At 58.0% G+C, this 11,439-nt stretch overlaps 1 protein-coding gene across 1 annotated transcript in view; it reads right to left on the reverse strand.

Moving 5' to 3' along the window:
* LOC144675642 (plasma membrane calcium-transporting ATPase 3-like) overlaps positions 1 to 10,393 on the reverse strand; it is a 52,499-nt gene extending 42,106 nt beyond the window's left edge. Inside the window, exons 1-5 of the mRNA XM_078536281.1 lie at positions 10,189 to 10,393; positions 9,019 to 9,216; positions 7,449 to 7,706; positions 4,833 to 4,958; positions 2,439 to 2,564 (exon numbers count right to left, since the gene is read on the reverse strand). Of these exons, the coding sequence (XP_078392407.1) occupies positions 2,439 to 2,564; positions 4,833 to 4,958; positions 7,449 to 7,706; positions 9,019 to 9,216; positions 10,189 to 10,393 (913 nt within the window). The remainder of the gene's footprint in view (positions 1 to 2,438; positions 2,565 to 4,832; positions 4,959 to 7,448; positions 7,707 to 9,018; positions 9,217 to 10,188) is intronic.
* Positions 10,394 to 11,439: the final 1,046 nt, after the last annotated feature.

Consider the following 11,439-nt stretch of genomic DNA (forward strand, 5'->3'; position numbering starts at 1 on the left):
ACGGGGGTTAAGACGTGGGCTCCCCTCGGTGGGCACCTGGGGCTTTCCAGTGTGGGGTCATTAGGGTCAAGGAAGCTGTCTTATCGCATAGTTCAGAATGGCTGTCTCCCCGTACCCCCTCAATCCCACCTTCTCCCCGAATCCCACCTTCTCTCCGTATCCCTCAATCCCCACCTTCTCCCCGTATCCCTCAATCCCCACCTTCACCCCGTATCCCTCAATCCCCACCTTCTCCCCGTATCCCTCAATCCCCACCTTCTCCCCGTGTCCCTCAATCCCCACCTTCTCCCCGTATCCCTCAATCCCCACCTTCTCCCCGTACCCCCTCAATCCCACCTTCTCCCCGAATCCCACCTTCTCTCCGTATCCCTCAATCCCCACCTTCTCCCCGTATCCCACCTTCTCCCCGTATCCCTCAATCCCCACCTTCTCCCCGTATCCCTCAATCCCCACCTTCACCCCGTATCCCTCAATCCCCACCTTCTCCCCGTATACCTCAATCCCCACCTTCTCCCCGTATCCCTCAATCCCCACCTTCTCCTCGTGTCCCTCAATCCCCACCTTCTCCCCGTGTCCCTCAATCCCCACCTCCTCCCCGTATCCCTCAATCCCCACCTTCTCCCCGTATCCCTCAATCCCCACCTTCTCCCCGTATCCCTCAATCCCCACCTTCTCCCGGTATCCCTCAATCCCCACCTTCTCCCCGTATCCCTCAATCCCCACCTTCTCCCCGTATCCCTCAATCCCCACCTTCTCCCCGTATCCCTCAATCCCCACCTTCTCCCCGTATCCCTCAATCCCCACCTTCTCCCCGTATCCCTCAATCCCCACCTTCTCCCCGTATCCCTCAATCCCCACCTTCTCCCCGTATCCCTCAATCCCCACCTTCTCCCCGTATCCCTCAATCCCCACCTTCTCCCCGTATCCCTCAATCCCCACCTTCTCCCCGTATCCCTCAATCCCCACCTTCTCCCCGTATCCCTCAATCCCCACCTTCTCCCCGTATCCCTCAATCCCCACCTACTCCCCGTATCCCTCAATCCCCACCTTCTCCCCGTATCCCTCAATCCCCACCTTCTCCCCGTATCCCTCAATCCCCACCTTCTCCCCGTATCCCTCAATCCCCACCTTCTCCGAATTTCAGTTCAATTGATAAAAGCTGGTGAGGGTGACCATGAAGCTATGGTCATTGATCATTGCAAAAACCCATCTGGTTCACTAATGCCCCCTTTAGGGAGGGAAATTGGCCGTCCTTACCTGGTCTGGGCCTACATGTGACTCCAGACCCACAGCAACGTGGTTGACTCTTAACTGCCCTCCTGAAGAGGGTAGGGCAAGCCACCCAGTTAAAGGGGAAGTTAGGGATGGGCAGCCAATGGTGGTCTTGCCAACAATGCCCATGAAAGGGTAAATAACAAAACAATCTATCCTGTTGAGGGGGGGGTGGGTGAAGTTCAATACTGTCTCCCATTTCCCCCAAATTCTTTGCCTCTTAAAACCCACAGCCCTGGAGATCTGGAGTCCCTTGGTGGCGGCGGCCATCTTGACTGGGCGCCCACTCGGTCAAGGCTCTTCTTAGACCAATGAGGGGAGGCGTTGGTGCGCCAAAGGAGGTTGCGTCTCACAGTTTCTGCCCGTCCGCCCCATCGTCCTGGAGGGTTCCATCGCGCCCCTGCTCACCCCTCTGTACCCCTTCACACCTACCCCCCCACCCACTACCCACCTGATTAGCCACCCGACTCCTGGGCCAAAAAGGGAAGCCAACAGATACTTCAATCCCATTGGGTGACTTGACGTTCAAATGGCGCCCCCTTCCTGGCGTTGGGGGAGCCTGGGTGACCCATCCCCCTCCTCCTTGGCGGCTGAGCACTGTTTCCGGGGGGGGGGGGAAACTCCCGGAAAATGCCGGCAGGTGGACCGGGACCTCGCTGGCGTTGCTCAATTTATTGGGCAAGCGCCCCCCACCTCCCCCACTCGCTCGAACCGCCAATGGGATGGGACAAGTAGACACGCAAATGGCGGGGCAAGGTGAGGAGGGGATGGCAGGTGGTGCTGTTCCCCCCAACTCTGAGCTCGACTCCCCCCCTCCCCCACCCACACCTCGCCAATCGCGGACGCCAAGGGAAGGGGAGTTGGGGTTAGCCGAAGGACCACGGCCTCCTCCTCGAACTGCCCCGTGCCTTTCCCTGCGGCAACCCGGCACCCCTCAGCCACGGCCTGGGTCCAAATGGGTGGCGCATGCCCGCGCCCGCCCACCCGAGACCCCCGTAACATTTAGGACGCCATTTTCAACGCGCAGCGGCCCTCGAAGTGGCAGCCTCCTGCTGAGACCCTGGTGAGCACTCATGCCCGTAGCCAATGCCAGCCTGCGAGCCCTGACTGGAAGGGGGGGACTTGGGGAGGGGGATTTGGTGAGGTTGGGGGGTGTGCGCCTCTACCTTTCTTCCCCTTCTTTTCCTCCTCTTCGACCCCCGCCCCGAGAAGGGCCAGGATGATCCCGGTCTGCGAGTGGATCCCCACGGCGATCACCAGCATGCGTCCGGAACCTTCCATCACGTGGGTGCCTGGGGGTGGGGGGGGGAGAGAGATGACAACGCTTGAGGTTGCGCCTTCCTCCAGCTGTCGATGACCACCATTCCCCCCCCCACCATCCCCCCACTGACCCTCCCACCCCCAGTCCGCCAGACCAGCTACCGGCTGGGGTATCGCGTCCCGGTCGGTGCCCCACACGCTTTCGGAAGGACGCCGAGGTCTTGGGGAGGGTGCGGAGGGGATTTATCAGGGGTATGAGGGGACTTCAGTTCATGAGGACAGAGCAGAGGAGCCGGGATTGTTCTCCTCGGAGCGGAGAAGGTTAAAGGGCGGCATTAATCGTCAGTCTCATCAGGGACGGCTAAAATAGAAAACTGTCAGATCAAGGGAGCTTTACTCAGTATCTAACCCCGTGCTGTACCTGTCCTGGGAGTGTTTGATGGGGACGGTGTAGAGGGAGCTTTACTCTGTATCTAACCCCATGCTGTACCTGTCCTGGGAGTGTTTGATGGGGACGGTGTAGAGGGAGCTTTACTCTGTATCTAACCCCGTGCTGTACCTGTCCTGGGAGTGTTTGATGGGGACGGTGTAGAGGGAGCTTTACTCAGTATCTAACCCCGTGCTGTACCTGTCCTGGGAGTGTTTGATGGGGACGGTGTAGAGGGAGCTTTACTCTGTATCTAACCCCATGCTGTACCTGTCCTGGGAGTGTTTGATGGGGACGGTGTAGAGGGAGCTTTACTCTGTATCTAACCCCGTGCTGTACCTGTCCTGGGAGTGTTTGATGGGGACGGTGTAGAGGTAGCTTTACTCTGTATCTAACCCCGTGCTGTTCCTGTCCTGGGAGTGTTTGATGGGGACGGTGTAGAGGGAGCTTTACTCTGTATCTAACCCCGTGCTGTACCTGTCCTGAGAGTGTTTGTTGGGGACGGTGTAGAAGGAGCTTTACTCTGTATCTAACCCCGTGCTGTACCTGTCCTGGGAGTGTTTGATGGGGTCGGTGTAGAGGGAGCTTTACTCTGTATCTAACCCCGTGCTGTACCTGTCCTGGGAGTGTTTGATGGGGACGGTGTAGAGGGAGCTTTACTCTGTATCTAACCCCGTGCTGTACCTGTCCTGGGAGTGTTTGATGGGGACGGTGTAGAGGGAGCTTTACTCTGTATCTAACCCCGTGCTGTACCTGTCCTGGGAGTGTTTGAAGGGGACAGTGTAGAGGGAGCTTTACTCTGTATCTAACCCCGTGCTGTACCTGTCCTGGGAGTGTTTGATGGGGACGGTGTAGAGGGAGCTTTACTCTGTATCTAATCCCGTGCTGTACCTGTCCTGGGAGTGTTTGATGGGGACGGTGTAGAGGGAGCTTTACTCTGTATCTAACCCCGTGCTGTACCTGTCCTGGGAGTGTTTGAAGGGGACAGTGTAGAGGGAGCTTTACTCTGTATCTAACCCCGTGCTGTACCTGTCCTGGGAGTGTTTGATGGGGACGGTGTAGAGGGAGCTTTACTCTGTATCTAATCCCGTGCTGTACCTGTCCTGGGAGTGTTTGATGGGGACGGTGTAGAGGGAGCTTTACTCTGTATCTAATCCCGTGCTGTACCTGTCCTGGGAGTGTTTGATGGGGACGGTGTAGAGGGAGCTTTACTCTGTATCTAACCCCGTGCTGTACCTGTCCTGGGAGTGTTTGATGGGGACGGTGTAGAGGGAGCTTTACTCTGTATCTAACCCCGTGCTGATCATTTCTCTCTGAGCTGCATTAGGTATCTATTCTTGTTCTGGTTGTTGAGGTGATGTGAACAGGCCAGGAGTGTTTGTGGAAAGAGGCGGGATTGAGTAGAATGCGGTGATATTCGCCGGAGTTTGGAAGAACGAGAGGTGACGGCCTTGAAAAGTATAAAATTCTGAAGGGGTTTGACAGGGTCGACGCCGAGAGGTTCTCCCCTCCCCCCTTCTCCCACCCACCGGGTTGGAGAGTCCAAAACACGGCGGCAGGGGGGTCAGGGGTCACAGTCTCAGGATAAGGGGGCGGCCATTTTGGACTGAGACGAGGAGAAATCCGTTCGCTCCGAGGGTCGGGAAATCTTTTGGGAATTCCCGACCGGAGAGGGAGCTCAGTCGTCGAGGACGTTCGGGACGGAGGGAGAGAGACTTTCGCGCGTCGAGTGGTAGGGGGCGGGGGAAAGTGGGGTCGTCACCAGAAGATCGGCCATGATGGTATTGAGCAGGGGGCGGAGTGGACCGGGTCGGAGGGGCTGAATGGCCTCGGACGGCTCCTATCGGTTCCCTCCTCCGAGCCCTGGCCCTACCGGAGAGCAGCACTGGGTCCTTGTCCGCCGACTTGCGCACGTGGTCCGACTCCCCGGTCAGCGCGCTCTCGTCGATCTTGAGGTCATTGCCCTGGATGAGGATGCCGTCCGCGGGAAGGAGGTCACCTGCCGGGTCACCAGAGGTCGGAGGTCAAACGTCAGCCCCGGAGGTCGAACCGGGCCCACCCGCCGCCCCGCCGCGCGGCGCCCAAAGCTGGCACAGCAAGATCCCACGGAGAACCAGCGCGGTAGTTCCTTGGCCATGCCAGCTGAGTGCCCCTCAGCTCTCACCTCCGCCCCCCTGAGAGGGAACCCGGTGTTCCTGGTTCCTCTGCGTAATGGCATGTCTGACATGCTCAAGTCCATTGCGTCAACATCCTGGGGGTTACCATTGACCAGAAACAGAACTGGACCCAGCCAGATAAATACTGTGGCTACAAGAGCAGGTCAGAGGCTGGGAATCCTGCGGAGAGTAACTCACCTCCTGACTCCCCCAAAGCCTGTCCACCATCTACAAGGCACAAGTCAGGAGTGTGATGGGACACTCCCCACTTGCCTGGATGAGTGCGGCTCCCACAACACTCGAGAAGCTCGACACCGTCCAGGACAAAGCAGCCCCCGCTCGATCGGCACCCCATCCACAAACATTCACTCCCTCCACCCACCGACGCACAGGGGCAGCAGTGTGTGTACCATCGACAAGATGCACTGCAGCAACTCGCCAAGGCTCCTTCGACAGCGCCGCCCAAACCCACCACCTCTACCACCTAGAAGGACAAGGGCAGCAGACACACGGGGAACACCACCACCTGCAAGTTCCCCTCCGAGCCACTCACCATCCCGACTTGGAAATATATCGGCCGTTCCTTCACTGTCGCTGGGGTCAAAATCCTGGGAACTCCCTCCCTAACAGCACGGTGGGTGTACCTACACCACAGGGACAAAACCCTGGAACTCCCTCCCTAACAGCGCTGTGGGTGTACCTACACAACAGGGACAAAATCCTGGACTCGCTCCCTAACAGCACTGAGGGTGTACCTACACCACACGGACAAAATCCTGGAGCTCCCTAACAGCACTGTGGGTGTACCTACACCACAGGGACAGAAGCCTGGAACTCCATCCCTAACAGCGCGGTGGGTGTACCTACACCACACGGGGAGGTGTCAGCTGTCGCTCAGTTCATAGCACCCTCACCTTTGAATCAGAAGGTTGTGGGTTCATGTCCCACTCCCGGAAACCAAGAACTGTGAAGGTACTCGAAAGAGTTACATGCGATCTGTTGATAACTCGAAAGAGTTACACCACAGGGGACAAAATCCTGGAACTCCCTCCCTAACAGCGCGGTGGGTGTACCTACACCACACGGGACAAAATCCTGGAACTCCCTCCCTAACAGCGCGGTGGGTGTACCTACTCCACACGGGACAAAATCCTGGAACTCCCTCCCTAACAGCGCGGTGGGTGTACCTACACCACACGGGGACTGCAGCGGTTGAAGAAGGCGGCTCACCCACCACCCTCTCAAGGGGGCAATTAGGGATGGGCAACAAATGATGGACTGGCCAGTGACACCTACATCCCATGAATGATAAATTTCGGAAAAAAACACTTGTAACGATGTAAGAGATTGTATTGGAAATGGATAAACCAATGGCATTCCTCTGAACTTAAATGAAGCTTCGGTATTACTGTCGCCAGTGATGGGAGGTGATGGCCTAATGGTAACATCACTGCACTAGTAATCCCGAGGCCCTGGTTAATGCTTTGGAGACATGGGTTCAACTCCTGTCATAGCAGTTGGTGGAAAGTAAATTCTGTTAATGAATCTGGAATTGCCAGTTAAGTCTCAGTGACTGTAACATCCGATTGTCATAAGAGCCCATTTGGGTCCCTAATGCCCTTTGGGGAGGGAAATCTGCTGTCCCTTCCCTGGTCTGGCCTACATGTGACTACAGACCCCACAACAATGTGGTCGACTCTTAACTGCCCTCTCTTATGGCCCTAGCAATTCGTTCAAGGGGCAATTAAGGACGGGAAACCAATGCTGGTGACACCCAGGTCCCCATGACAGACTAAACTTTAAACATAATGACTGGCATTGGAAGTTTCTGAACAGCTTTTTCCATCTGGGATCTTGCTTTGCACCCACGTTGGGCTTTCCACAGCCCGCGGAGGATGCACCGGGGCTAAGTTAACCGCCGATCTTTTGCTTAAATTCAAAGCAGGCAGGTTGGCTCCGACGGATCAAGGCATTGCCCCCTGAGGAATGTACCAGGGAATGGCTGTGCCCCAAACCTTTCGAAGCTTTACCGGCCAGTTGTCAGCAGCGTTGTCCCAGGGCAACGCCTTGACCAATCAGGGGCCCCCCCTTGCCAGCCAGCCAGCCAGCCAGCACTCTCTTCCCAAGAGGTGTAAATTGTTGTTCCGTTGACAAGCCGGTCTTCCCGCGAACGAGTCCAAAGCAAAACTGGGCGGGGCTCGAGGGGTCAGTATCTACACCCCACTCCACCACTATCAGGAGTTACGTCAATCGAACGCCCTCCACCCCCCCCCACCGCCCCAAGTCCGATTGATTGATTGCTGCCCCTCCCCCAGCCCGACGAGCACACCTACCGTATTTAATCTGCGCGACGTCGCCCACCGTGATGTCGGCGACGGGGATCTGGACCACCTGGCCGTGGCGGACCACGCTGAACTGCTGCTCCTGCTCGATGCGGTTCTGCAGGCCCCGGAACTGCCGCTCCTTGCTCCAGTCGTTGAAGGCGGTGACCAGGACCACGCACAGGACGGACAGGAGGATGGCCACCCCCTCGATCCAGCCGGCCTCGCCGCCGCCCTCCTCGTCCGGGGACGAGGGCTCGCCCAGGCACACTGCGGGGGGAAGGGGCGGGGAAAGAGGAGGGCCGAGAGGGTCAGCACCGGGCGGTCAAGAGGGGTGTCGACAGCCCGTCGCGTGGGGAAACAACTCAGGGCTCACAGCCCTCCCCCCCTGGAGGTGGGGTCCAAGAGGGAGGCCCATTGCTGAACTGCAGAAGCCAATTGCCGCACAGCAAGATCCCAGTCACCATTGAGGGAATGGCTGTCTTGTCCACCTTTTGAAGATGTCGTTCCCAGGATATATATAGGCCCCGGGGTGAGAGGGATAAGGCCTCTCGCCCGCTCCTCCAACAATACTGGCCTATGGGACCCCAGCGATGTCCATCTGAGAGGGAGGGCAATTTGGGTTAATGCCAAATCACGACAGGCGGCATGCTCCGACAGTGCAGCGCTCCCTCAGCGCTGACCCTCCGACAGTGCGGCGCTCCCTCAGCACTGACCCTCCGACAGTGCGGCGCTCCCTCAGCACTGACCCTCCGACAGTGCGGCGCTCCCTCAGCACTGACCCTTCGACAGTGCGGCGCTCCCTCAGCACTGACCCTCCGACAGTGCGGCGCTCCCTCAGCACTGACCCTTCGACAGTGCGGCGCTCCCTCAGCACTGACCCTCCGACAGTGCGGCGCTCCCTCAGCACTGACCCTCCGACAGTGCGGCGCTCCCTCAGCACTGACCCTCCGACAGTGCGGCGCTCCCTCAGCACTGACCCTTCGACAGTACTCCCTTGTGACAGGATGAGAATCCAACTATTGGAAATGCCTAATTTTGTAATTATCCCATTTGCATTAATGAATACTGCTTTGAACATTGACCCAATATTTGGAGATGAAAGGTGGGGATTGAGGGATACGGGGAGAAGGTGGGGATTGAGGGATACGGGGAGAAGGTGGGGATTGAGGGATACGGGGAGAAGGTGGGGATTGAGGGATACGGGGAGAAGGTGGGGATTGAGGGATACGGTGAGAAGGTGGGGATTGAGGGATACGGGGAGAAGGTGGGGATTGAGGGATACGGGGAGAAGGTGGGGATTGAGGGATACGGTGAGAAGGTGGGGATTGAGGGATACGGGGAGAAGGTGGGGATTCAGGGATACGGGGAGAAGGTGGGGATTGAGGGATATGGGGAGAAGGTGGGGATTGAGGGATACGGGGAGAAGGTGGGGATTGAGGGATACAGGGAGAAGGTGGGGATTGAGGGATACGGGGAGTTGGGCAATTTCACTGCCAGGAACTTTGGGGACACATTCACTCTTGCCCGCGGGAGGGACCTTTCTCCCTTTGGAAGATAAGGAACGGAGGAAGAATCTCACCATCATCCATATCGCGGCCAGGCTGGTAAAAGGACAGAGCCAGGGAGACAACGGCAGCAACCTCTAGAATGATCAGTGTTACATCTTGCAGAGCCTCCCATATCAACTGCAGGAAGGTCTTGGGTTTCTTTGGAGGGATTAGGTTTATTCCATAGAAACGTACCCGCCGCTCGAACTCTGCCGGGTTATCCGAGAGCCCTGTGGGAGAGATAGCCAGGAACGTCACTCCAAACACCCGTCAGTGTAAGCAAACACCCAACTATCTCCCAACGCTATCCAGCTACACTCCTTACCCCTCAATCCCCACCTTCTCCCCGTATCCCTCAATCCCCACCTTCTCCCCGTATCCCTCAATCCCCACCTTCTCCCCGTATCCCTCAATCCCCACCTTCTCCCCGTATCCCTCAAACCCCACCTTCTCCCCGTATCCCTCAATCCCCACCTTCTCCCCGTATCCCTCAATCCCCACCTTCTCCCCGTATCCCTCAATCCCCACCTTCTCCCCATAACCCTCAATCCCCACCTTCTCCCCGTATCCCTCGATCTCCACCTTCTCCCCATAACCCTCAATCCCCACCTTCTCCCCGTATCCCTCGATCTCCACCTTCTCCCCATAACCCTCAATCCCCACCTTCTCCCCGTCTCCCTCAATCCCCACCTTCTCCCCATAACCCTCAATCCCCACCTTCTCCCCGTATCCCTCAATCCCCACCTTCTCCCCATAACCCTCAATCCCCACCTTCTCCCCGTATCCCTCGATCTCCACCTTCTCCCCGTGTCCCTCAATCCCCACCTTCTCCCCCTTACCCTCAAACCTACCTTCTCCCCGTCTCCCTCCACCCCCCCGCCTACCCGCCCCCTCCCAACTCAGAAGCCCGGACGAATAGCCCCACCCCCTCACCCACCCTCTGCGGACGGCACTCGTTCCCCGGAGGAGATGGTGGGGAGGGAGGGGGGTCCCTCCGATCGATGGATGGGACCCGCCCCCCCCCACTTCACCCCAAACCCTCACCCGCCTCGCTCTGGGAGGCCTGTATAGGCCCACTGGCCTCCCCTCCTCCATCCCTGATGACCCGTTGCCCGCTGGGGGAGGTGGGGAGGGGGTGGGTGGGGGTGTGTAGGGCTTGGGGACGGGGGGAGTGTGCCCGGGCACCGGGCAGGAGGCCTCACCTTCCATGGCCGAGGTCCTGAGCCTACGGCACAGGCTGCCGATGTCTCCGTACAACTCCCGGATCTTCTGCAGGGCCTCCGGCCCTCGGATCTCCATGAGGCAGCAGAGTTCCTGGGGTGTGCAGACAAATTCCCCGCTCCGGCCGTTCTCCGGGTGCTCCTGCTTGGGGTAGAAGTCCACCGCGCTGTTGCCGAGGTCCACCATGGTGTCGTCGAGGTGGGCCTGGTTCGGAGGGGGGGGGAGGGGGTGGGGGGGTTGCGGTCGTGGGGTTGGGGTGTGGGCTCAGGGGTGGGGGACGGACGGTGGGGGAGGAAAGGGGGTCACCAGCCAGCAGGGGGCGGGGCAACCTCTTGGGCCTTCGGGCCTACTGGCCCCTGGGCATCTCAGCCACGGCCTGGGTAAGGTGGGTGGCAAGGATGGGTGGGTGGTGGGCGTCGGTTGGCGGCTAGATCATGTTTGTCAGGTTCTGCTGGCCTGTCGGGAGAAGCTAGAACGAGGAGAGAAGGGAGAGAGAGAGAGAGTGTGAGAGGGATAAATGAAAAGAACGGAGTGCCTCGGAGCGAGCGGCCAGGCGGGTAAGGGTGGCAGAATCTAAGTGGACAGGACGAGCGTGCCACACAAGTGCCAGGCAAAGAGGTTCAAACTGTCAGGAAAGATTGAACAGGCCGGGGCTATCTTTCCTCAGATACTGAAGCAGCCCATGTCCAAATGCAGCAAGACCTGGACAATATCCAGGCTTGGGGCTGACAAGTGGAAAGTAACATTCGTGCCACACAAGTGCCAGGCAATGACCATCTCCAACAAGAGAGAATCTAACCATCGCCCCTTGACATTCAATGGCATTACCATCACTGAATCCCCCCACTATCAACATCCTGGGGGTTACCATTGACCAGAAACTGAACTGGACCCAGCCAGATAAATACTTGTGGCTACAAGAGCAGGTCAGAGGCTGGGAATCCTGCGGAGAGTAACTCACCTCCTGACTCCCCCAAAGCCTGTCCACCATCTACAAGGCACAAGTCAGGAGTGTGATGGGATACTCCCCACTTGCCTGGATGGGTGCGGCTCCCACAACACTCAAGAAGCTCAACACCATCTAATGGAGGGGTTCGTGGGGGTTTATATATAGAATAACAGACACCCGGGAGTGAGTTACAGACTGGAATCTAATCGAGGGGTTCGGGGGGGGTTTATATATAGAATAACAGATACCCAGGAGTGAGTTACAGACTGGAATCTAATCGAGG

The sequence above is a fragment of the Cetorhinus maximus genome, unplaced genomic scaffold (assembly GCF_964194155.1).
Source record: "Cetorhinus maximus unplaced genomic scaffold, sCetMax3.hap1.1 HAP1_SCAFFOLD_1068, whole genome shotgun sequence".
NCBI lineage: Eukaryota > Metazoa > Chordata > Chondrichthyes > Lamniformes > Cetorhinidae > Cetorhinus > Cetorhinus maximus.